The sequence below is a fragment of the Lissotriton helveticus genome, chromosome 10, assembly GCF_964261635.1.
Source record: "Lissotriton helveticus chromosome 10, aLisHel1.1, whole genome shotgun sequence".
Taxonomy (NCBI): domain Eukaryota; kingdom Metazoa; phylum Chordata; class Amphibia; order Caudata; family Salamandridae; genus Lissotriton; species Lissotriton helveticus.
The window spans coordinates 244,439,860-244,467,239 of record NC_136071.1 but is presented as its reverse complement, the minus strand read 5'-3'; the positions used below and the strand labels follow the sequence as shown (position 1 = coordinate 244,467,239).

Genomic DNA, 27,380 nt, shown 5'->3' with positions numbered 1-27,380 from the left:
ATCTGCCGGTAACACTTGAACATGTAACCCAATGGTTTCACGCAGATTTCAGCAGTAGGTGCATTATCCTGCCGAGCTCTCACCCGCGAATGGCAAGAACCACGGATTCAAGGACTGGAGGGTTATTTGAATTATGTACTGCATATACCCACTCGGGAGACAATCCACGCTTCAACGGAGACAGAAACACCAATCGGTGGGAGGGGGCGGGTTGGACGAGCCAAGCTAAAACGGGAGGAGTGGGCTGGTTGGCATGGGGCAAGCAACACATGGTGGGGGTGGAGGGCGATGTGGAGCAAAAAACAGCCAAGCAATGACGAGACAACGAACACCAGGGAAGTGGAGCAGCACAACAATGGAGGGAAGGAAGGTTCAGAGCAAGCTACGACAGTGAGGGGGGAAAAAAGGGTGAGAGGGGACGGTGGTACGAACCAAGCAAGAATGAAAGGGGGGGGCTGGTTGGTATGGCGAAAGCTACAAAAGTTGGTGGTGGGGAAAAACAACGGGCAATCAAGGACAGGTTAACAAATAACAGAACAAGCATTTGCAATGCAATAGGTCTCGCATTTACGTAAGTTTGAGCTTTTGGCATTGTAAAGGACAATGTCTTTTATTTATGTTTTGGTTTGTAAAACAAATAAAAGGCATTCCCCCAAATGCATCAAGCATCCATTTTGCGATTCCTTATTAGCGAAAAATAAGGAATCGCTAATAAGGAATAGCAAAATGGTATGCAAGAAGAAATCACTTTAAAAATAGCGATTTCTTAAAATTCCTTAATTGCGATTCGCAAATTGCGAGTCTCAATTAAGGAATACTTCCCCATTCATTCCTATGGGCCTAGAGGCCCATAGGAATGAATGGGAAGAATTTTCAATTTGCGAATCGCAATTAGCGAATCGTAAAATGAGAATGCGATTTCAAGGTTGCAGGGGTGTACAAAGGACACCCTGTTGCACCCCTGAAATTGATCTGTGCACATATGTTGCGCACACACATGCCCTTAGGGCATGTGTGCGCGCAACATGAAACTTTAAAAAATGCACTTTAGTGTATTTTTCAAAGTTTTTGCAAATTACTTCATGGTAATTTGCGTGCCCTATTAGCGAAATCGCTATTTTTTTTAACTTTATTGCATTGCATTTAAGGATTCTCAATTTGAGATTCCTTAAATGCAAGTAATCGCAATTTAGCGAATTCTCAATTTGCGATTTTTGCTTTTGGGATGATGCATCCCAAATGCAAAAATACCGGTCGCAAAGGGGCAGATTCTGAGAATCTGCCCCTTTGCGACCAGATTTTCCTTTGATGCATCTGGGCCATTGTCATTTGCAAAGCTAATAGCTTAAACGCTCGCAAATGTGAGACCTATTGCATTGGAAATGTTTGTTTATGAATGTAACCTTTGTTCATCAGGCCCACAAGATCTAAAAGCAAACCTACAAATAACTCTTATACCAATCACACATGACACCAAGCAAACAGAGAGCAAGACTGACCTCTTTAGGGGAGTTTGAGTGTCAGAATTAGTTCATTTAGCAAATTGCAGAACAAGTTATTCACAATCGCAGTTAGCGCACTCGAGGTGTCGGTCGCCGTTGTGAGACAGACTGAAGCCCAGACATCGCCTGGTTACACCATCTACCAAGCTGTAGCTAGTCTTTTAAGTAATTAAATGCCGACTCGAATTTGCGCCAGATTCTCTGGGGTAGAAGTTTTGGGAGGGGGGGTGAGGCTCAGAGCGCTGCTGCCATGGAAAGAGTTAATGTGCGCACATAAACGGTACCCGAATTTAGATGGGAGGCTCTTACCACGGGCACAGGGTGCTTCAAGTCTTTAAGGAAATTAAAAATAATAGAAGTAAAAAAACGCCTAGGCGCTCAAAGCCCTGGCCCTCGCAGAGCACCACGTCCAGCAGCAACCACTTCGACGCAGAGGTTGGAGGAACGTTTTTATATGCTGCGCTCTGGCTCCAGGCCCGCCCTCCTAAACTATCTTGAACAGCTAGTTAAAAACCAGGGCTGCCCTGCTAAATCCGGCACACCTAGTCAACATAATTATAGCACTTGCCAGATGCTCGCTATTTTCAGTTGATAAAGGCGTCAATGCTAAAATAAAATGAAAACATTCATCAGCACTTTCCTCCCACTATTATAAACAATAACAAGCGTTCTGTGGCGTGCTTCTGCCACTCGGTGTGGCCCCGCAAATATTCAGTTTGTATTAGGCTTATGTATACGGCATTTTCGTGGTTCAGCACACCGTTTGATTTTTTTTTCTACGGCCCCTCAGCCCTTGGTCTGTATTCATAGTTTCACAGCGAAGGAAACTGGAAACATCGAGGCGACGACTAGAACACCTTTTTCATTCCATAAAGTTTACAGCTGTTTTGAAACAGGAGTCTAGCCAAAGGCTGACGGGTGACATAACCGTACAATAACTTCAGAAAATTTACAGATTTAGGAGAGGGCTTTCTGGAAGCTACTCATGTGTGAAACAAACACGAGCGCCCCGCGGTCTTGCCTTGTAAAGAACAACTTGTTTGACAAACCTCCATAGCTGATTCTACATAAAGCACCCGATTGCCACGCATGGGCACGAAGCACTATAAAATGCACGAAAGAGCAATGAGAACAGCATGGAACTGCAACTGCACTTGGCAATTAATGAGACAGAGGGACAACGACAACTCATAACGGCATAGAAAACTACCGTCTGGTTGTTTTGTTTATTGCGGATATTTTATTGGGGGGGGGGCCTACCTGAGATGGGGTTGTGAATGCAGACCACTGTATTGCAGGAAGGAACGAGCGGGTACAGACATAAATGCACCAAAATATCACAGACCCCCGGCAAAGCCCATACATCATCACCCTGCCAGCATGCAAGGTCCAGGAGCAGTCAGCAAGAGAAGAAACACTATGTTCTGCAGCATCTTCCTCTCTATAAAAAAAGCTGTAAATCTGTCCGAAGTGCTGGAAAAACACAAACACACAAGCACTCGAAAAAAAAGTTACAATAAATAAACAAGCATGCATCCAATAAGATATATACACATCACTTTTATGCACCTGCTGCTAACTGAAAGCATACACATCGATTAAAAGTCACAGAAAGGGATGAGAAAGCATTCCAACAAAAACCCACTAGAAGGGGCGCCTGTTTACAAATGGCAGTAATTTAGTTGGAAGCCATATCGAAGGATTTGTTACACCCCCAGAGAGTTCGGGCTGTGATCTTAGAATTTGTCTCGGACCACCAATCCATTTACCAACCGAATAATTTTTTAAAAAGGGTAGGGGAAAAATGATAAAGGACTGAATAAACCAAGCGCACAACTACTTAAAAAACAAGTCAGGTATTGAGAAACTCACCACTGCAGCCCGGCTTTGAGAGGAAGCCAGGCAACCTGTGTTGGGACGGGGCCACAAAAAGACAGGAAGCAGACGGGAGCCTACCCCACGCTCCTGTGCCTGTGAAGCCAGCTGGATGTGAGCGTGTGAGCTAGCGGGGCCCCCGTGCTCGTGGAGAGCCCCGCCTGTTGCTGAAACTGACCCGCTGCCGAGGGCGAGAGGGACACGCGGAAAGAGCACGGTGAGTGGGGGGGAATGGGGGGGTGTATGCGCATGTGCGTGTGTGTGCGCGCGTGTGTGTGTGTTTGTGTGTGCGCGTGTGTGCGTGCGTGCGTCCTGAACCATTATCTGAACAGCATGCCGGAATCGGAGCGTGTGTTTACGAGCGCTACTTGATCTGATTCCGGCATGCTGCACGTGCCCATCTCGTCTCCTGGGAAGCACAGCCGTTGGCTATAGGTCTCGCGGCGAGACAGCGCTTCGCGCTGATCGCCAGGGCGAGACCTAAAAATGGGGGGCTGGCTTTATTAATCACGCATGGACATGGTAAACTTGGCAGCAATGCACCCTATTTTCATTTTCTGCTTCCTTGATCTCCTCCATCCTCTCTAGTAACCTTTTCCTTCATCTCTATCAAGCTCCTTCCCTTTCTGTATAACCTTCTTTCGTTCAATACCATCTTCTTTGAGTTATTTTCACTTACACTCCACTTTCGCCTCATTTCACCTGGTATGTCAACTACATCCTTCTTACCCGTGGCCTCTCCTAGTCCTAGACTGGCTCTTTTGCCTGTCCCTCTCCTGACTCCCCTTATCTTCTTTCTCTCGGTGGTCTCTGCCTCCCGTCCCTCCTTTTTCAGCCACTCTTCCCTTCACCTCCTCTCAAATACCAGCCCCCTGTGCAGCCGTCCCTCCACCTCCCACCGCTCCGCCCCCGTGCCCACAGCACCCGCAGTGCATTCCACATCTTGCTTTGATTTCCATCTATGACGTCACATCCCCTCACTTCCTCCTCTCGGACCAGAATACCCCGCTGCACCGAAATGACTCCAGCCTCGCCCTCCCTGCACTGTGTGGGATTTATTCACTCTCCTGGGGACTCTCACGTTCTGGCTATGGGTTCGGTTTATTTCCTCACGTTACCTCTAGGTGCTATTTTTCTCACTGTTTATTCACCTGAACATCTTCTTATTTCCGCCATTGTATCATAAGTTATTTAAACAGTATATTCATTCTCCGGCATGACCCTAAAGTTTGCTGTTTGTAAGATTGTGTCCCATTGTTGCATGCATAGTTGTCATTTACATGAAGTGCGAGAGGCTTTCAGTCAGCCCTCTTTTTCACCCACTAAAATCTCTAAGCTTGCTGGGGGTTGTCAAGGTATTTCCCCATTAAAAGTATGCGCCTAGAAGTCGCAGAACGCTAAAACAATTGGATTTAAAACAAACTTCTTTAAAGTCTCTCATGAATTGGGGAAATTTCACACTGGGTTTACAATTAATGGATTTTTATTCAACAGTCAGTGCATTCTGGGATGTGTCGTCTTGCTTTTCACTAAGCAAATCACTTGGGTTAACACACTTATTAACAATGACATGAAAAAAAAGTCAAGCATATGAGTGGAAAAGTGGTATTTCAGTGGTAAGGAGTAAATCTGGTCACCATATGCAAGTACAGCTGTTGAGCAGAGTTCTCAAGTTTCTCAGGTCTGTGCATGAGTAAATAATCGAATCCGTGTATTTTGTTTACATTCTGATAGTTATAGCCCTGTATATTCAATGATAAATTCAAGAACTCGGGTAACAAAACGCAAAGACAAGTCTGGTATTGAAAAACTCCCCGCCACAGCCCGGCTTGGACAGGAAGCCAGGCAACCTGTGTTGGGACGGGGGCGAGGCCGCAAAAAGACTGGAAGCAGACAGGAGCCTTTTCCCACGCTCCTGTGCCCGTGAAGCCAGCCGTAAGATTTGCGTGTGAGCTAGCGGCGCTCCCGTGCTCGTGGAGAGCCCCGCCTGTTGCCGAGACTGACCCGCTGTCTGCCGAGGGAGAGAGGGACACGCGGAAAGAGCCCGGTGAGTGTGGGGGGGGGGGGGGATGTGTGCGCGTGTGTGACTGTGTATGTGTCTGTGTGTGCGTGTGTGTATGTGTATGCGCGCGTCCTGATCCATTGTGACTGGGAACAGCATGCCGGAATCGGAGGGCGTGTTCACGCGCGCGACCTGATCCGATTCCGGCATGCTGCGCGTGCCTATCTCTTGTCTCCTTGTAAGCACAGCCGCCGACAATAAGTCTCGCTGCGACAGGGCTTCGCCCTGCTTCGCAGGTGCGAGACCTAAAAAGGGGGCAGCAAGACAATGGATGGCGAGAAAGGGGCGGGGCAAACAACAATGATGATAGGGAAGACCGACTGCAAACAAATGCACTCGTATGGGGTGCTACAAACAACGTTAAAAAAAAAAGTGGTGTGGTTTTGACAAATGAGTGGTAAGTAAATGAGACGGATGCTGCAGGCAACAAATGGTAAGAAATGGGCCTCACGATTTTTTTTTCTATTACAAGAGATTTTGGAGGCGAAATCTAAAAAAGATGACTACTTTTAATACTGAGGATAAAGAAAAACACAACATTAAAGGAAAGAGTACACAATTCAAATGAAGCCACTCCAGGCAACATGTGCTTGACCAAAATGCTTCACTGCACCTGTGACACCACCAGCTGTAGTAAATTAGGACAGGCGTCCCCAAGGGCTCGTGATACAATTTCAGAACATCCAGAATCACAAATTTCAAGATTGTGAATTTACATGTTTAGATTAGGGTTTTAGCTAATAAAGCCCAACTTGGTGCCCCCGATCCGAGTAGAAGGGCAACACTTCCACTTTCAACTTCTAATTAACCCTCTCTACTTTGCTCTACTCCATCTCAGTCGAAATCCCCTGTCACAGGCAATAGGTAAAGCCCGAGGAGCGCCACTACACCTAGTTGTAGGGCCTTTCAACCTACCCCCTTTCCCTATTCAAAGCACCACCCACTTTGCGGATTACTAGTCTGCTGTGCAGTGAGTTTCGAAATCCTGTCTGGGCAGACACAGGAAGACCACTTATATATGCACACGCTATATTAGACTAGATTAATATATTACACGATATATCGCCTTCTCCAATGCTGACAGAACGTTTCCCTTCAGCCTGGGAACAATTCAACAGCACGTATAACTGCATCCAATGTGCAGGGAAAGTCTCCTATTGCACGGCGTTTATTAGGCCGGATGGGAATTATACACAGTTTGTAGTTCTCCTTTACTCGATCCAGTAATTTTTTATCACACTTTTTCTAAAACCATTAACAAAATCCTTTATTTTGGAATTAATATGTCACTTTTAGAGTTTCAGTAAACATTCATAACCAGAGCCCTGATTCATTTTGGGGAATGCCCTTCACTAGGGGTCAATGGTGGGCAAACATGAGAGGGTATCCCTAAAAAAAATATTTATTTTAAAAACACATACAAGTGCCATGATGCTCTATTACGGAAAATAACCCAAAGAAGCATTTAATCAAGCAAAGTTAAGACCCGTTAACTTGAAATAAGGTGAAATAGTATCCGAGTGACAGGCATTTTCAGGGACTGCAAGTGCTAAAAGAGTGAACAGATGGAAGGAGTAAGAATGATTGGCAAAGAAACGGTGAAGGTCCAGTGAAGAGTCCATCTTGACCTTCATTTGATACAAGTAAATGCTTCATTATGTTATTTTCTGCAGCTGTAAATGTAAATGTGTTCCTACAATGAGATCCTTCAAGCATGTATCGATGAAGGTGAAAAAAAAAAAAACACTCACATAGGTGAGCCATATAAAGTGCACAACTAAATGTGACAGCAGACAACTGTATCAGCGCTACGAGCAATATGTAATAAAAGGGATGAGTACTTACTTTCTCGCCAATTGTGATAAAAGTTCTGGAGTCGAGGTTCCTTGGAGGTCTACAAAAAAAAAAACTCAACGTCACGTGAAATGATCAGAGAAAGAGTGCAACGTAAGATGGTGAATAACACCATTTGACAGCCAAAATCCACATCTGTACTGTAGATCTCAGAAAGGTAACAGAATACATGAACAAGCTGTAGTAATACAGAATATTCTTAGTTGAAAAACCTCTCCATTCATAAATCAGGGAAACATTACCATATACTCCACATTACCTGACCAGGTGCCAATACCACAATGCAGCAAGACCAATCTATGGCATATGTTATTTCTCCTCGGCGTTCCAAACACAGGCACGTCTACTGTGTGTCATCCCTCTCTCTCAATTCCCTTAACAAACCAGTGAGCATGGCATTTCCACTGGCTCTGCCCTGCATGGATGGTCCTTTGTAAATGAAGGGAATTTATGGCTATAACTAATGAAAAAAAATACAAATAGTAAAACCTCGAGGAGGGTCGAGTGAGTAGTTTCCAAACCACGCTATTCCCAAAGTGTGTGAATATTGCTGCAGCAAAAGTATTTTAGAGATCACCCAACTTAGAAGGCCCATAGGATACCCCAGTTGGCTGCACTGCAGAATACGTCCGAAGGCGCATTTTTTCAATCTGACAGAGCGGATGTGTGTTTGCAGCAGGAGAGAAGCTCTGGGACAGAGTAGAATTTAGAGGTGTAAGAGATTAACAAAAGGGGCGGGCCATGGAGCATTGTGTCTGCTTTCCAGAGGTATTCTCTCCAAAGGTGATGTACAGCCTGGGGAATCTCTAGGTACTGTTTCTTCAGCTGAAAAAGAACTTGCCGGTTCTCATCTGGCCAGGTAAAGTTTATTTAGCCTCCTGTTCGAGATAGAAGATGAATTATCAGGCATAAACTGTGGCTTACAGCCTCTACACCATCACTACCACGTGCTATATCCTGTCCATTTGTCATGGCATCACCAATCTGCTGTTTATGCTCTTATGTTACTGCTCTGTCTATCGACCTCTGTTGCCTTCATGTGTGGCAAGTGAGAGGCAATCAGTAGCATAAATTGATAATTAAACCTCACTTACTCTGAGCCACAGTGATGGCTACTAAAAGTCCTTTTTCCTGGTCACTCAATCAATCAAGGAATTTGTAGAGCACGCTACATACCTGTGAGGGTCTCAAGGCGCTGGGGGGGGCTGCTACTGATCGAAGAGCCAGGTCTTGAGAAGTCTTCTGAAGGTCAGCAGGTCTTGGGTCTGTTGTAGGTTGGTGGGGACGGTGTTCCAGGTCTTGGCGGCGAGGTGGGAGAAGGATCTGCCGGCGGCGGTTGTTTTCCGGATGCGTGGGACCGTGGCGAGGGCGAGGCTGGCTGAGCGGAGGCTGCGGGTGGGGGTGTAGAAGCAGAGTCGTCCGTTGAGGTATGCTGGTCCGGTGTTGTGTAGGGCTTTGTGTGCGTGGATGATGAGTTTGAAGGATATCCTCTTGTTGATGGAGAGCCAGTGTAGGTCTCTCTGGAGGGGGGTGATGTGGTTGCGTCAGGGGATGTCGAGGACCAGTCGTGCCGAGGCGTTCTGGATGCGTTGCAGCAGTCTCAGGAGCTTGGTTGTTATTTCTGCGTAGAGGGCGTTTCTGTAGTCCGGCCTGCTGGTGACGAGGGCCTGGGTGACGGTTTTTCTCGTTTCTGAGGGGATCCACTTGAAGATTCTGCAGAGCATTCGGAGGGTGTTGAAGCAGGATGTGGAGACGGCGTTGACCTGCTTGGTCATGGAGAGGGTGGAGTCGAGGATGACACCTAGGTTGCGTGTGTGGTTGGTGGGTGCTGGGGCTGTTCCCAGCGAGGTAGGCCACCAGGAGTCGTCCCAGGCTAAGGGGGTGGAGCCGAGGATGAGGACCTCAGTCTTGTCAGAATTCAGCTTCAGTACCAAACAAAAGGAGCTCAAGGGGGAAAGCACTAAGAAGGAGGAGGCAGCCCCCCACTCAATCAGTGTTCAACAATAAGTACCTCCTCCAACAAACACCAACACGTCAAAAGACCTGAGGCAGAGTTGCACAATCAGTCATACTCCAACTATAGATGTGTTTACTTAACACTAGTCTGCAGAGGAGGAGCTTCGCGAGCAACCAAGATGGCCGCGTGAGCTTAGGGCTCCAGAGACCCTCGCAACCTCCTGCAATTATCCTGTCTTATATCCTGCTCCTCACTGCTGTTTTTGTGAAGGTGAACCACGCGTGAGGTGAATACTGCAGTCTGACTCTGAATCGGACCTCGGGGACCGTAGTTATGGCGCCTTGAAGATTGCGGCCTACCCCTCCACGATGCCCGGCTGTGAAGTTGTCATGCTGCTCGACCTGTAATTGAACAACAGCGGCTCCTGAGAGGCGGGTGTGACCGGTCTGATTGGTTTCACTTTCGGTTTTGACTCCAAAGTGACCAGTAACTGTGGAAGGGATTACCCCTGAGTTCGCAGATAACGACTGAGCCACCCGTGAAGGTACCGCTTGTTCTCTCCGGATACTGAGATCTTTTGTCCCGTACCCACGGGCCTGGATTGCTGCTGCCTGACGAGATCAGAGATTGCCCTTCTCTTGTCCGGCTCTACGGAGCCACGGCGCCCCGTCTCCATCAATGGCGGGGAAGCCTGACGGAGACAAAGTGAAGGCTAAGACTACTCGCCGAGGTGGCTCCATGCAATCTAATAATATGGACCGCTATACCCAGATGAAGAGTTCTCCTGGGGGAGCCGGCACGAAGGAACAATCTACATCGTCGACCGAGCCGACCCTACAAGACGTCAAATCCACATTGGGACACCAAATTGAGGCCCTTGCACATAAACTCGATACCGTTGCGATTGATGTGAATTTGATCCGTGCGGATTTGGGCAAAACGAATGAAAAAGTCAAATCTTTGGACATTAAGACCTCCAGTCTAACAAGTGATGTCACTGCACTGCAGACAGACGTTGATCGCTTGAAGACCAGCAGCGATCTCATTATACGCCGTCTCGAGGATTATGAAGGGAGGGCTCGCCGCAATAACGTCCGCATCATAGGGGTTCCAGAAAAAGCAGAGGACCCGGCTGCGGACCTCTTTGTGGAGGACTTAATCTTTCGCCATCTTGCGCTCAAGGGACTGAGTAAATTCTTTACTATTGAACGTGCCCACAGGGTCCCGGGTGGCCGTCCAAAACAGGGAGCACCTCCACGTCCTATAATAGCCAGAATCCTCAACTTTCGAGACCGGGATGCTGTGCTGCAGGCTTCACGAACTTATGGCCCTACGCAGTTTGAAAATACTACAGTCAGCTTTTATCCAGACTTCACACAATCAGTCCAGAGACAAAGACTTGGCTTCATGGGTGTAAAACGACGATTGCGAGGCATGGGTCTCAAGTACGCCATGTTGTTCCCGGCTAGGTTGAGAATCGAATATGCAGAGCGGACCTACTTTTTCGATCGTCCGGACGTTGTTGCTGATTGGCTTGATACTCTACCGAATCAGTCTTCTCCGGAGAGCCAGCCTGGTGGAGCGGAGGGAGGACAAGCAGACCAGGAATAGGTGCCGGAGTCCCGAGGTCCTGTGCCGACCTCGAACTGTGGTTCGATGACTTTGACAATTGATCTGATCATTATATTACGGGGGTTGCGGGGTCAGTAGAGGGTCCTTTTCCTCCTGTGTTTCTTCTTGTAGCTTAGTTTGATGGGGGGGGGGGGCGACAGGCACACTGCAAGTTTGGGTGGTTTCCTGGTTTTATGCAGGGGTGCTGGGTGGGGGGTATTGGGTTGTTGCTGGGGGGGTTGGGGGTTTTTGTTGGGTATAGTGTGTTGTTTTGTGCAAGGCAACTTATTTCTATCCTTTTTGATCGAAGTGCTGCATTCTACCAGGGGTTGGGTCTTCCTTTCATTCCGGGATGGTGGTAGGGAGTTGAGATTGATGAGTTGGAATGTGAATGGCCTGGGGGATCGGATAAAACGTAGTGTTGTGTTACAGCTTTTGAAACGTCTCTCCCCAGATGTAGTTCTCCTTCAAGAGACACACCTGATTGGTAACACCTGCCGGGCTATGAACAGGAGGGGCTACCGTCTGATTGCGCATGCTGGGTTTTCCTCTGGGTCTAGGGGGGTTGGTATCCTGCTAAAGACTTCTCTCCCGCTTGAAATTGACGCCACTGTACTCGATGACAGAGGGCGATATGTTGCCATCACGGGTAGGTGGGAGGGCCGGACCATTTCCCTGGTCTCTGTATATGTTCCGCCTGGCCTTCAGTCATCTACTGTTGCAGACCTGGGGCCGGTTCTTCTTTCCCTTCCCGAGGGATCATTGATTATAGGTGGTGATTTCAATGCGGTTGTCTCCGGTCTTCTGGATCGGCACCCGCCCAGGGACCTTGGGACTGCACATATTTGGTTGTCTGATTTCCTGGACACCCTGGGTCTGGTCGACTGCTGGAGATTGTTACACCCTACGCAGCGCCAATATACCTTTCTTTCTGGTGTGCACGACAGCCTCTCCAGGATTGACTATTTTATGATACCTGCGGGACAGGCCCTCTCTGTCACTGAGGTTTAGCATCTGGCCCGTGGTATCTCCGATCACTCCCCGATATGGCTTAGGATTGAGCTGGGCTCGGAGGTGGAGGGCCGGGTTGCTCCGATTAACCCCTGGTACTTTCGGAACTCCAAGACTCGTTCAGCTCTGGTAAAATCTATTGATCAGTATTTTCAGGAAAACGAGGGGTCGGTCTCCTCGGCTATGTCTCTCTGGGAAGCCTTTAAGACGGTTCTCAGGGGCCAGGCCCTGTCATTAATAGCAAGTGTCAAGAAACAGAGAGAAGAAGAGGTAGTTAAAATGAAATGCGTTACTTACCTGTAACAGCAGATATCCAGTATTGGTGTCTTTCATAGATTCACATGCCTGAATCATTCCCCGTCGTCGAGACGGGAGCCTCTGGTATATAGAAAAGTAATGTCCTATAGACATACATAAAGAAAAATAGGCCTAAGGGCCTCACCTTAGTAGCCTATCCTCGTCCTTATGCAAAAAGGACCAAACTCTTAGAGCCAGCCAATCAGCTACCACCTCCCTCTAGAACCTTCCCTGCAGGAGCCTCAGTCTCTCAGATTTTCGTACGCACCAAGCTAGGTAGGCGTAATATATGTTAGAGAGCGAGATGAGACCTTCCAGGGGAGGCGGGAGGGTTGCATGTGAATCTATGAAAGACACCAATACTGGATAACTGCTGTTACAGGTAAGTAACGCATTTCTTATCCAGTATTAGGGGTGTCTTTCATAGATTCACATGCCTGAATCAGAGTAGTTAGCAATATATTATGCACATTTCTGATGCAATGATGCCATATAATCAGTTAGATAATACAGTTAGTATCATGCGACTGTAAGCATTAGCATACATCAACATAACCAAATAGAAGAGATGTGCATACAAGGATGGCGGGATGTAGGAAGGCTCACCTCACTGGAATAGATGTCGAAGCACCGCCTGACCCCCTGCTGCGTCCTGCAGAAGCTCAACATCCAGGCAATAGTGTCTGGCGAACGTATGCGGTGACTTCCACGTCGCTGCTCTGCATATGTCCAGAATCGGCACTCCAGCGAACAGCGCTGCTGATGTGGACATTGCTCTTGTGGAATGTGCATGAACCGTGGCATTCAACGGCCGGCCGGCCTGTTCATGGCAGAATGCTATCGCCGAAGAGATCCACCTGGAGATACTCTGTTTCGTTAGAGGTAGACCAAGCCTTGGTCTACTATAGGCCACAAAAAGTTGTGACGACTTCCTGAAGTCTTTCGTCTTGTCCAAGTAAAACTTTATACATTTTTTAAGGTCTAAGGAGTGTAATGTCCTTTCTGCTGCAGTGGTAGGGTTTGCAAAGAAGGAACGGAGAACCACCGGTTCATTGAGGTGAAAGTCTGAAGGCACTTTTGGTATGAACTTGGGATTCATCCTCAGCACCACTCTGTCTTGTTTAAATTGCATAAATGGTTCCTGAATGGATAGAGCTTGTAACTCGCCAACTCTCCTGGCGGATGTTAGAGCGAGCAGAAGAGCCACCTTCCATGAGATGTACTTGATGGGTGCTCGATGAATGGGCTCGAAAGGGTGCCTCATAAGTTGGGTGAGGACCAAATTCAGCTGCCATGTAGGTGGAATCCTTCTAGGTCTTGGGTACGATCTATATAGGCCTTTGAGGAACTGTTTGATAAGTCTGCTGGACCAAAGCGAAGGGGCCTTCGAGGACCTAGTGTATCGAGAAATCGCAGCCTAATGAACCTTTATAGATGCATGCGCCAACCCTGACTCCGCCAGGTGAAGAAGGTATGGCAATATCTGTACTGGAGTAACCTGGAGAGGTGACAGCCCGTGTTCCACACACCATAAGCAAAACCGTTTCCACTTGAGAGAGTACGTTCTGTTGGTACTGTCCGCTCTTGCTTTCGCTAGTACCTCCCTGCATTCTTGTGGGATGTCTAGATGACAGAATTCTCTGTGCTCAGGAGCCAGGCTGATAATCTGAGCGATTGTAGGTTCGGGTGCTGGATCTGTCCGTTGGACATAGTCAGCAGGGACGGGTGCTGTCTCAGACGAATCGGAGTTCTGATGGAGAGGCGATGAAGGTCCGAGAACCAGTGCTGCCTCGGCCAGAACGGGGCAATCAGGATCAGGGTACAAGGCTCCGCCTTCATCTTCCTGAGGACCCTGGGAATCATCGGGAATGGTGGAAAAGCGTACGCAAATACGCTGAACCAACTGATGGAAAGGGCATTTCCGAGTGACCTTGGTTGGGGACGCCAACTTGCGTAGTTTGGGCATTTGGCGTTCTCCCTGGTGGCAAACAGATCGATTCTTGGGGTTCCCCATTGTGAGAATACCCGATCCAGCGTACCTTGGTCGAGCTCCCATTCGTGGGTGAGAGACGTCCGTCTGCTGAGTGCGTCTGCAATGGTATAGTCCTTGCCCGGGACATAGTCCGCTTTGAGCGTGATCCCCTGGAGCACTAGCCAGTTCCAGATTCCTTGCGATTCGCGTGATAGAGTGAGCGAACGCGTCCCTCCCGGTTTGTTCAGGTAGTGCATCGTCGTGGTGTTGTCCGTCCTGACGAGCACCTGGGAGTTTTGGATACGTGGCAAAAAGGCCTTCAGTGCCAGGAACACCGCTCGCAGTTCCAGAAGGTTTATGTGGAATTGCCTCTCCCGCTCTGTCCATTTGCCGCTTATTTGGAGGTCCTGGAGGACCGCTCCCCATCCTTCCAGGGAAGCATCCGTGGTGATCACCAAAGGAGCTGCTGGAAGAAGGAAGGGTAGGCCTGCCAACAGATTCCTGTGGTTCATCCACCATTGCAGGGTCTTGGACATTTGTGGTGTTATTCTCACTGTGTCCTCGAAAGAACCCGTACTCTGAGTCCATTGGCATGCTAGGGCTTCTTGCGAAGGGCGCATCCTGAGGCGGCAGTGCGGGATGAGAAGTATACAGGACGACATCATGCCCAGTAGTGATTTGAAAGTTCGAACTCTTATGGTCTTTCTTGAAGCCACAGCCGTGGCCAGAGATACGATCTTGTGTTTCCGTTCCTTGGAAGGAAATGCTTTTGCGCATTCCGTGTTCAAGGTCGCCCCCAAGAAGGAGATGGTCCTGGTTGGGGTCATGCAGGATTTCTCTAGATTGAGAGTTAACCCCAGGTGCAGAAAGAGATTGGTGCAGGCGTCGGAAGAGGAGGTTGCGCCTGTCGCTGAGGGAGCTTTCACCAGCCAGTCGTCGAGGTAAGGGAAGACCTGGTGACCCATTTGACGTAGGAAGGCTGCCACAGGAGAAAGGCACTTCGTGAAAATCCGCGGGGCGGATTTGAGGCCGAATGGCAGTACTTTGAATTGGTAGTGGCGTCCTGCCACCTCGAATCTTAGGAATTTTCTGTGCCCATTGAGTATCGGGATGTGGTAGTAGGCATCCTGGAGATCTAGGGATGTCATGAAATCTCCTCTTTCTAGGATGCCTAGTATTTCCTGGATCGTCACCATCCTGAACGACTGACTTTTTAGGAAAGAGTTGAGGGCTCTGAGATCCAGAATGGGCCTCCACTTTTTCCCCTTCTTGCGAATAAGAAAGAAGCGGGAATAGAATCCCTGTCCTCTGTGAGACGATGGGACCATCTCGATCGCTCCCTTCTTCAACATCGCAGATATTTCCAGGAGCAACAGCCGTAGATGTTTGTGTGGCAGTTTGCGTGGCGGTGTTGGAGGTGGGATGGTGGTGAATTCCAGGGAATGGCCGAATCTTATCAATTGTAGGACCCACCGATCCGTGGTTATGAGATGCCAATTTTGTAGGAAATGGGTCAACTTCCCTCCAATTTTTAATGAGGGATATTGTTGCTGGACTGGCTGGAGTAATCGGTCACTGGCGTCCGCCAGCGCCTCTCCTCTGGTTCTTTCCTCGGAAGTTTGATCTTCCATACGAAGTTTGGCGACTCTGCTGTTGCTTCTGTGGATACTGCGATTTATTTTGGTAGGAATATGAGGATCTATTCTGGAAGGACCCCCTGTAGGAGGGTTGACCTCTGGACCTGTTACCCCGAAAGGACTGGTTTCTAGCCTGCAGCGTACCCAGTGCTCTAGCCGTATCGGTGTCTTTTTTGATGGTCTGGAGCGCTTCATCAATTGTGGCTCCGAAAAGATGTTGTCCGTCGAAGGGCATGTCCAGCACCTTTGTTTGTACTTCTTGTCTAAATGAAGTAGCCTTAAGCCAGCCCTGGCGCCGCAGGACCGCTGCTCCAGCTAATTGGCGAAAGCCAGTCATGGCTCCATCTATGGCACAATCTATGATTTCCGCTGCCGAGGCTTGTCCTTCCGAGAGCAGAGCCTTGACCTCTTCCTGCACTGTATCAGGTAGTTCCGCCAAATAAGGGACTATGTCTTCCCACAGTTGGCGTTATAACGTCCCAACAGGGCTATAGAGTTGGCAACTTTGATAGTCATGGCAGACGTAGTGGTGAACCGTTTCCCGATGGTATCCAACTTTCTTCCCCCCTTGTCCGGTGGGGCTGACAAGGGAGAGGAAGGGTTGCGGGAATTCTTCTGAGCTGCCTGGGTCACCACCGAATCTGGCTTCGGGTGCCCATTGAAACAAACTGCCGCTTTGGTGGGAGCTTTGTATTTCTCGTCCAGGCGTGGGATCACTGCAGGTATGGAGGCCGGCGTGGCCATCAGTTTCTTTCCCTGCTCCCAGAGAAATTCAATAATTGGAATGGATTTCGTGATCTTTTTAGTTTGTTCCTTAAAGTCATATAAGAAACATTCTGTTTCCGTCGTTTCCATTTCCATGTGAAAACGCTTTGCAGCCCGTTCCACTATCCACTGGCGGAGAGTCCGACTGGCGCGGTTGGGGTGAAGCTGGGGAGGGTGCGACATACCCCTCGTCGTCGTCCTGATCCGTGCGATCCTCATGGACTTCGCCCTCTTCCATCTCCTCAGCTTCCTCATCTGAGGACTCCACCACCTGAGGCGAGACTGCCTCATGGTAGGCCTGCGGAGGCGGTCGCGTCTGTCGTGGGGCTGCCGGTGGAGCAGAGGTAGTCGGCGTCGGGCCCCTATCCTCAGTAGCCTGCGCTTCCGGGAAACGTTGCTTGTAGTCTTGGATGAGATGTTTAAGGTCATCCACGATGGCAGCCGGAAGGCACACCATTGGGGTCACTTCCGTCCGTACATGAGCTTGGAAAGAGTGTTCCTGGTAGGCCAGCTCCTCCTGTTCCTCATCAGTGCTTTGGCATTTGACATGAAGGTCTGAAATGGACATAGCCTGAGTTGTAGGTTCCTCTTCCGATTCTTCGCTCTGGAGAATGTCAGAAGGTAAGTGGCTTTGTACTTTGCTCGGGGATGTAGTTTCTGGCGTGATTAGGCTTTTAGGCACCTTGCGCGGTGGTGTCGGCGGTGGTAATGTCCATGACGACGGTTCTACCAGTTTGGACTTCTTCCATGGTTCCGCGTTGTCCCGGGTCGTAGACGACCCTCCCGCCGACGGTCTCGTCGTCGACGGCATGTCCTCCGTCGTCGGCGGTCCAACCGACGAGATTTTCGTTGTCGACGATGTTCTCGACGACGATGCGGTCGTCGACGACGTCCTCGTCGTCGACGCGCTCGTCGACGATTCGTTCTTCGTCGACGATTCATTCCTCGACGACGTCTTCTTCGTCGACGGTCTCGGCGCCGATTCCTCCGTCGACGGCGGGCTTCTCGTCGACGCTGCTGACGTCCCTGTGTTCGTCGCCGATGGGATCCTCGTCGACGGTGTCGTCGTCGACGATGGGTTTCTCGTCGACAGTGTCGTCGTCGACGGCCCCGATTTCGTCGCCGAAGGTGTTTTCGTCGACGACAGCTTTGGCAGTATGACCGATGGTATGGGTCTACCCGCCGACGACGATGATGGAGTGGTTGTCGTCGAGGCGAGGACTGACGACGCCGTCGTCGTCGACACTGTCGTCGTCGTTGTGGAGACGGCGAGTGGCATCACAGCTCTCTTTAGCGTTGAAGATGACGCAGGCTTGGAGGATGAGTGCGCAGGCTTCTTAAAGGCATGGGAGCCTGTGTCAGACACTGAAGAAGTTGTAGATTTTGCCTCTGAAGATTTCTTTTGTATCTTCATAGGAGGAGTGTCTGTGGGGCCAGGGGGGTCCCCCCTAGGCCTCTTGAGGGAGACGTCCGAAGTCATGGAGAAGCTGCCCTCTGAGGACTCCACATTATCCCTCTGTTTAAGCCTGTCCAGCCAAATGAGAAGTCGACCTTCTCTATCCCTCAAGGTCTTATTAGGGAAGGAGCGACATATTTTACAGTCCTTGGGGACGTGGTCCGGATAAAGGCAGTATAAGCACAGGTCATGCTTGTCCTCGACATGGAGCCTTTTCTTCCCACATGAAGAGCAGGCCCTGAAAAGGGCTTTCTTCTGGGATCCAGACATTCCTTGAAATTGTAAGGAAAGAAATCACTTACTGCCAGAGAAGAGTCTGAAGTATCTCTGTTGAAGAATTGGAGAAGGCAATCCTTTTCACAAGTGAAAAAATAGTTTTAGAAGATATCCTGAGGAGAGCTCAGGTTGGAGACTCCCTAGCACAACGTGCAGTAGAAAATCTGAGAGACTGAGGCTCCTGCAGGGAAGGTTCTAGAGGGAGGTGGTAGCTGATTGGCTGGCTCTAAGAGTTTGGTCCTTTTTGCATAAGGACGAGGATAGGCTACTAAGGTGAGGCCCTTAGGCCTATTTTTCTTTATGTATGTCTATAGGACATTACTTTTCTATATACCGGAGGCTCCCGTCTCGACGACGGGGAATGATTCAGGCATGTGAATCTATGAAAGACACCCCTAATACTGGATAATGAGGCGGAGATCTCTGCTTTGGAACTCGAGCTTGAGGTCACCGGTGATGTGACGCATGTTCTGCGGTTGAAACAGCTTGAATACAGGACATTGGTCACTGATGCCGCCAAAGCTATGAGCAGGGAGCAGCAGGGACGCCTATATGATGTTGGCGATAAGGCCGGTAAATTAATCGCGTGGCTGGACAGGAGGGATAGAGCCAGTAGAGTGGTGCCCGTGATTGAGACGGCTGGTGGTGTTCGGGTTTCTGATCCTATAGAGATTGTTCAGCAGTTTGCAGATCATTTCCAGATGGTGTACTCTTCAGTGTCTGACAGACCTGAGGAGGATTCGCATCTCTTACTGCGAGATATCTCTCTGCCGCGTCTCCCTGACGGGGACAGAGAGCTGATTGACTCTGCCATAACGGCTGATGAGGTTGCTCTTGCGATTCGTTCGCTGCGTTCGGGAAAGGCGATGGGTCCTAATGGCCTACCTATTGAACTCTACAAGTTGAGGCCTGATAGAGTTGCTCCCTATCTGCTAGATATGTTTAATGAGTCCCGGGAGTATGGCTCTCTCCCTCGTGATCAGCGTTTAGCGACCATTGTGGTGATTCACAAGGAGGGAAAGCCCAGAGACAGATGTGCATCGTACCGTCCAATATCCCTCTTGAACGCCGAGCCTAAGATCCTGGCGAAAATCCTCGCAAACAGACTAATCACTGTTATCGGAGACTTGATCCATCCGGATCAGTCCGGTTTCATTTCGCACAGAAACACCGCTCTTAATCTTCGGTGTTTGCATGGTGTTCTCGCGAGGGCATCGACGCTGCGTGAGCCGGCCATCTTGGCGTCTCTGGATGCCACGATGGCCTTTGACACTGTGGAATGGTCATACTTGTGGGCGGTGTTAGTTAAGTTTGGTTTCGGACCGGGTTTTATTGGTTGGGTCAGGCTGCTCTACGAGGACCCCCTTGCGCAAACTGTTGTCAATGGTCGAGTGTCGGTTCCCTTCTCTCTTGAGAGGGGGACTGTAGGAGAGTAGGGTCTGCAATCCTATGATCACCCAGATTTTTGCTTTTTGCTGTACTGGTTTACGACTTTCCCTGGCTGTGGGCCTGCTAATCAGACCCACAGACTAGCTGTTCTCTCTATCCAAATTGTACTCAGGTACTGAATTGGCACTGGGCCCTCTCTAAGTCCCTGTACCCAGGGCTGAGGTACCCAGAAGTCTCCCAGGGGCTGAAGCATGTATTATGCCACCCCTGGGCTGACTAACTAAACTGACACAACTGGCTGCACGACAGCTGGGGCAAGGTGGTGTACTCACCCCTTGCTTTAGATATAGTATACCTATATCTAACCCTAAAATGGACACACAGATCTCCTATCAGTCACTCCTATGGCAGGCCTTAACAATCCTGAGGGCAGAGTGCTTGGAATCGTGTGAGATGGTGCTCTGGCATGAGCTGAGCCTGTCTGCGGCTTTCGGGATCCATCCCTTAGCCGTTTCCATGATATCGCATACCATATACTCTTAAGTGCATTATAATCCTCGCGGTTATATGCCAACTCTGGTATCGCTTTATCAAAACATGTCGAGTAAGGTGTCATACGAATTGGAATACTAACCCCTCGCCAATTCTGGCGACGGGGTTAGCATTCCACCCTTCTAGAGGGACACGACATGCATGTAACCTATAACCCGGTTAAAAGTCAGACAGAGCCTTAGCATCCACAAAATGGATGCTGCCACCGAGACACAAGTCTGCCCTCCTGCTGCTGGGAGTCCTCCCAGAGCAGGAGATAAGGACAAAGGGTTTCCTGCCAGGGGCGGTGCCAGCACCGTCCCAGACAGGGTTTTGTGTATTGTAGGTAGGCAGGGCTTTAGAGGAAGGTGACTGCACGTGGCACCCCGGTGCTCACTGTGCATAGGCTGGCTGGAACCAGTTCCAGGGTCACTCCAGACCCTGTGCTGGGGAAAAGCCCGCCAAGGAAGTGGGTGTAACCACCCCCCTCCTAGTCCCACCCCTAGGGCAGGACTTAGTCGCGTGCCAGCCCCTTTTTACAGGATAAAGGTAGGAACTGGCCCCCTTCCAAATCAGATCATCTTTGAATCCTGAAACTACTTTCCACGAAAGGAACTCAAGACTTCTTCCTAAGATTTCTCCCTTGTGACTAAGGAGTAGTCACCCTGCATCCGCAGGCACCATCTTAAGAACACTGCGGTCTGCTGCAAGTCTCTCCTCCGGATCAAGACTGCCCAGCTCGACGAGAACCATCTTCCCTGGCACCTCTGACCTCTACCTACATCATCAGTCACGCTGAGATTCGTGGGTGTGACGAGACCTCGAGGGACCGGCCATCTTCAAGACTGCACGACTTCTGCACAGCAAGCCCGCCGAGTAATTTCCTGGTGAGTGCTTTGGGGTCCGAGAAGCCCCCGCCCTGAGCAGCTCCAGCACCGAAGAGCAGCCCCCCAGCCTCTCCACGATCGGCGTGGGGCCCTTCTGCTTTTTGCTGCTCACCGCGTTGTTTGGCTACTAGCCCGCTGGCTTGTGGCCTTCCGAACGACGCCCGACGACAACACTGCTGCTGGTCTGGTTGCTCCAGACTGGCCCTTGCTTCCCTCCATCGGAGAAGTACCCTGGACCCTCCTGGTCCGGCTAAGACGCCATTTTAGGTCCCCCGCGTGGGCCTTGCATTTGCCAAGACTTGTTGCCCAATCCTGGGTCCAGCGACGTCGACAGCAAGAACCTTCGTGGGACAGCTCGCACCTCCATCCTGGTCGCCGACAACGCCTCCTGGTCTGAGAGACTGCAGAGCCCAGCAGCGCCCACTCACCTGACTGCGGTGACTTCGCCCGGTGCCATCCTGGTGCCCACTTAATCACTGGCTAGTGATTCAAGAACTTGGTCCCCTCTGCTTTCAGGTTTTCTTCTTCCTTGATCCAGGCTTGGATCCATCGAACTTTCCTTCACTGGTCGCCTGCCAGCAACTTCCTTCTTCCAGGCTCCTGGTCCGGCAACGAGATTCCCGACGTCTTTTCAGACCTATGCAGCTGCAGCCCCTGGGCTACGTAACTTCGGCACTTCGGTGTCCCAGCATAGCCTCACTATCCTAGGGTCAGGATCCACTGTCGTTTTCTCCCTACCAGGTCGGGTTTGCCCGTGAACACTAACGTTGTGAAATCTAGCCTCCATAGACTTTGTCCCGCATCCCGTGTGAGAGTGCACACTCTGCACCCGAGTCCCCTAGGCCTCCTAGAAGTAATCTAACGATTCTATAGTCAAGTCCTAGCGATTCCAAAGCCTATTAGTACTGTACTTACCTGCTAGTAATTTCGCATTCCACTTTTAGAGTATATGGTTTTTCGTGCCCCTCGGGCATTTGTGTATAACGTGCTGACTTAAGTATTTTCATAAGAGTTTTGTTGTGTGCTTAGCACCCTGTCCTCATAAAGAGTACAGGGTTGTTGTGATTCTAATAAATACATTGTTTATTTTCATAACACTTGTGTGGTGTCCTTTCACTGGGTGTTCAAGGGGTAATGTGATGGTAAAACAGCTGGCTTAACACGCCCTCTAGAGTCTTAGCCTTAGACTGCTCGTATCCATGCTACTAGGATAGCTGGTCTAGAAGGTTGACTTACAACCAATCATCAATAAGGGTTGTTTGGACTGATATATAGTGATCACTAGAATAGTGAACACTGCACATCAGGCCAACTTCTCACATTGGTGGCAGCGGGTGGGATTTGAGCTTGCTGTTGTTTTACCACACATGCCCTAAGAATATCTTGTGAAAGATCACATAAGTACTAAAGGTACATATAACTTAGCTTAGAATACTCTGAGTTCTACTGAACCAGCTGTTGTAGCTCCTAGGGCCTAGCACACCCTAAACTACAACTCTAGCAAGGGATCAGTAGGCAAACACATAGTGTAGGTAAGTGCACCACTTACACCTCACTAGAAAAGCATGTCTACCCAGGGAGAATCTACTGAGACTCCCCTGGTCAGTGTTGACCCTCCACAGGTCACTTCAAGATATGCAGCTCTCAGTTTTCAGGAGATGAGACAAATCTGTGTCTCCAGAAAACTGAAGCAGGGGTCTAACCCCACCATTCCCTTTTTAATAGGTCTCTTAGAGACTTATGATGCGAGAAAGCTTTCTCAGCTAGATGGGAATATGCCAGCCTTAGAGGGAACCTCTGGGGATCCAGACCTCCCCAACACTGCTACTGCAGTTGAGGAGGAGGAGGATCAGGAGGAACTCTCTGGGGATGAGGTAGACAAAGGTCTTGAGGTAGTCAGAAGGCTAACCAGGACCAACTTAGACTTACTTGGGCTAGGATCTGGGGGACCCCCAGTACTAACCCGAAGTGGGCCTAACCTTGGAGTTAGGAGAGATAGATCTCTTTCTAGGGACTCCAATAGATCTCTGCACTCTAATGCCTCTTCTCAGGGGAGAAGGAATCCTCCACAGAGGAGATTTACTTCCCCTCAGAGAAGGGAGCATGAAGCTAGGATGAGACAAGCTGAACTAAGGATTGAAAGGGAAGAAATTGCCCTGGCCAAAGAGAAGCTTGCCCTGGCAAGAGAGCAGCAGATGAGTGGGTTAGCTCCCACTGGTGGCAGCAATCTCCCAAGAGATAGAGAGAAGGGTTTAGATACTAAACACCTGACTAAAATAGTGCCCCCCTTTAAGCAAGGGGATGATATCCAGAAATGGATGGCTGCTCTGGAGAGGGCCTGCACTGTGCAGTGCATTCCCCAGAGTCAGTGGGCAGCTATACTGTGGCTCTCCTTTGATGGTAAAGGTAGAGATAAGCTCCTCACTACAAGAGTAGAGGATGCTAACAATTACCAGGTCCTGAAGAATACACTGGTTGATGGGTTTGGTTTAACCACTGAGCAGTACAGGTTGCTGTTCAGAGACACCCAGAAAACTCAGTCTCAGGACTGGTCTGACTTTGTGGATTGTGCCACTAAGGCTTTGGAGGGCTGGTTGCTGGGTAGCAAGGTTACAGATTACACAGGATTGTATAATCTAATGATGAGAGAACAAATTTTAAACAATTGTCAGAACCAGTTGTTGCACCAGCACCTTGTTGATTCAGATCTGACCTCTCCCCAAGAATTGGGAAAGAAGGCAGACAAATGGGTCAGGACAAGGATCAAGCAGAACCAGAACCAGAACCAGGGTGGTCAGAAGAAAGCAGACCAGAAGGGTAATGTTAAGAATGAGCAAAATGACCAGAAGTCTTCACCAGGTCCCCAACAAACCAAAGAGGGTGGGGGTCAGGCTTCCCAGAAGAAGAAGACTCCAGAAGGCCAGTCAAAAAGGTGGTGCCAGTACTGCAAAAGTAAATCTCACTGGTTTAGTGAGTGCACCAAAAGAGGAGGACAAACTCCTGCCACTACAGCCCCTAAGGCAACTGCACCCCCTAGTACAGTCAGTAGTGGTAGTGTACCAACCAAGGCATTAGTTGGGTTAACCTTGGGAACTGAGGGGTCTGACAACTTAGTTGGCACACTCACTCAGGCTGTCCTTGTCTGTACAGGGGATATGGATATAACCCCTGAGATAAGTCCCAATACTTTGGGCAAATACAGGCAGACGCCTTTGATTAATGGCAAAATGGCTCAGGCCTATAGGGACACTTGTGCCAGTGTCACCATGGTGACACCTAACTTTGTGGACCCTGGACAGATCATGCCAGGTACTGATTTCCTGGTGACCAATGCCAGCAATGTCACTACTAGTCATAGTGTGGCAATTGTGGCTTTCTCCTGGGGTGGAGTGAAGGGACAAAAGAAAGTTGTAGTCAGTTCAGACCTCCCAGTTGATTGTTTGTTGGGCAATGATTTGGAGTCATCACAATGGTCAGAAGTGGAGCAGAGGACTCACATGGAGATGTTAGGCTTGCCAGCACATGTGCTTGCTATGACTAGGTCACAGGCCAGAAGATGCCCCACTGAACAGGTGCTGGATCCTGAAATAATGGACCAGACACCTTCCAAGAAGAAGAGCAGTAAGGGTAAGGCTTTGCCTTCCCCCTTGCCCCAGGTTGAGGATCAAGTCTCTGAGGAGGCTGATCTGGAAGAGCTGAGGGAAACTGAGCCTAAAGAGCTTGAACTTGATCAAGTTGAGTTTCTGGGCTCAGGGGGACCCTCCAGAGCAGACCTGGGGAAGGAACAGTTGAGCTGCCCTTCCCTTGAACCCCTCAGACAGCAGGCTGCTGCTGAGGCTGCAGGGAATGCCACAGGTGCCCACAGGGTATACTGGGAAGATGGACTCCTGTACTCTGAGTCAAGAGACCCCAAGCCTGGTGCAACCAGGAGGCTGGTCATCCCCTTGTCTCTGAGAGGTTTCCTTCTCACCTTGGCCCATGAGATTCCCCTTGCAGGTCACTTAGGTCAGACAAAGACTTGGGACAGGCTTGTCTCACACTTTCACTGGCCCCATATGAATGAGAATACCAAGGAGTTTTGTCGCTCCTGTGTCACTTGCCAAGCCAGTGGTAAGTCAGGTGGCACAACAAAGGCCCCCCTCATACCACTACCTGTGGTGGGGGTTCCCTTTGAAAGAGTGGGGATTGACATTGTTGGTCCAATGGAACCCCAGACAGCATCAGGGCACAAGTTTATACTGGTGGTGGTGGATCATGCCACCAGGTATCCTGAAGCTATTCCCCTTAGGACCACTACAGCACCTGTAGTGGCAAGAGCCCTAGTTGGAGTGTTCTCCAGAGTGGGTTTCCCTAAGGAGGTCGTTTCTGACAGAGGTACAAACTTCATGTCAGGATATCTGACTGCAATGTGGAAGGAGTGTGGTGTGAACTACAAGTTCACCACACCCTACCACCCACAATGCAATGGGCTTGTTGAGAGATTCAACAGGACCCTCAAAGGGATGATTCATGGGCTACCTGAAACTCTTAGGAGAAGATGGGATGTCCTGATCCCCTGCCTCTTGTTTGCTTACAGAGAGGTCCCACAGAAGGGGGTTGGCTACAGCCCTTTTGAGCTTCTGTATGGGCATCCTGTAAGAGGACCCCTGTGTTTGGTGAAGGAAGGATGGGAGAGACCTCTCAAAAAGCCTGCAACCAACATAGTGGACTATGTACTTGGTCTCCGCTCCAGGATGGCTGAGTATATGGAAAAGGCATCTAAAAACCTTGAGGCCAGCCAAGAACTTCAAAAAGCTTGGCATGACCAAAAAGCTGTTCTGACTGTGTACCAGCCAGGACAGAAGGTGTGGGTGCTGGAGCCAGTGGCCCCAGCAGCTCTGAAAGACAAATGGTCTGGGCCCCACACCATCATTGAGCAAAAGGGAGAGGTTACCTACTTGGTGGACCTTGGAACTCCCAGGAGCCCTCTCAGAGTGCTCCATGTTAACAGGCTCAAGGCATATGTTGACAGGAAGGACATGAGCTTGCTCATGGCCACAGATGAGGGACAGGAGGAAGAGAGTGACCCTCTCCCAGACCTGCTCACTCAGAATCCTGATGATGGATCAGTTGATGGTGTTGTCTTTTGTGGCAGCCTCACTGAACATCAGCAACAGGATTGCAGGCAAGTTCTGCAATCCTACAGACATATGTTCTCTCTGACACCCAGCCAAACTGATTGGTGTACCCATGATGTTGACACTGGAGACAGTCTGCCTGTCAAGAGTAAAATCTACAGACAGCCTGATCATGTTAGAGACTGCATCAAAACTGAAGTGCAGAAAATGTTGGAGCTGGGAGTCATTGAGCCCTCAGATAGCCCTTGGGCTAGCCCAGTAGTTCTGGTGCCAAAGCCTCACACCCAGGGTGGTAAGAAAGAGATGAGGTTTTGCGTAGACTACAGAGGCCTCAATGCAGTCACTAAGACTGATGCCCACCCAATACCAAGAGCAGATGAACTTATAGATAAATTGGCTTCTGCCAACTTCTTAAGTACATTTGATTTGACAGCTGGGTATTGGCAAATCAGGTTAGCTGAGGAGGCCAAACCCAAGACAGCATTTTCTACCCCTGGAGGGCATTATCAATTTGTGGTAATGCCCTTTGGACTGAAAAATGCACCTGCCACCTTCCAAAGGTTGGTGAATCAAGTCCTCACTGGGCTGGATGACTTCTGTGCAGCATATCTAGACGATATTGCTGTCTTTAGCTCCACCTGGGAGGATCACCTGGTCCACCTGAGGAAAGTGTTAGAGGCCCTGCAAAAGGCAGGCCTCACTATCAAGGCCACAAAGTGCCAGATAGGGCAGACACAGGTTGTATACCTGGGCCACCTTGTGGGTGGAGGCCAGGTTCAGCCACTGGAGAGTAAGATACAGGCCATCAAGGACTGGACTCCTCCAATCACCCAGACTCAGGTTCGAGCTTTCTTGGGCCTGACTGGGTACTATAGGAAGTTTGTCAGAAATTATGGGTCCATAGTGACCCCTCTTAATGACCTGACAAGCAAAAAGATGCCAAAGAAAGTTCAGTGGACAGCAGGCTGTCAGAAAGCATTCAATGACCTAAAGCAGGCCATGTGCACAGCACCTATCCTAAAGAGTCCAGATTACTCCAAGCCATTCATTGTCCAAACAGATGCTTCTGAGTTGGGTGTGGGGGCTGTTCTGTCTCAACTGAATTTTGATGGTAATGATCAGCCTATTGCTTTCATTAGTAGGAGGTTGACACCCATAGAGAAAAATTGGTCAGCTATTGA

General features: G+C 49.5%; 1 protein-coding gene across 4 annotated transcripts in view; it reads right to left on the bottom strand.

Annotated features, from left to right (window-relative positions):
• The window catches only part of MAP2K3 (mitogen-activated protein kinase kinase 3), a 470,125-nt gene that overhangs the window by 202,051 nt on the left and 240,694 nt on the right, over positions 1-27,380 (bottom strand). For all 4 annotated transcript variants that reach the window (XM_078665238.1, XM_078665237.1, XM_078665239.1 and 1 more), the window contains one exon: positions 7,285-7,333. In XM_078665238.1, the coding sequence (XP_078521364.1) occupies positions 7,285-7,333 (49 nt within the window). The remainder of the gene's footprint in view (positions 1-7,284; positions 7,334-27,380) is intronic.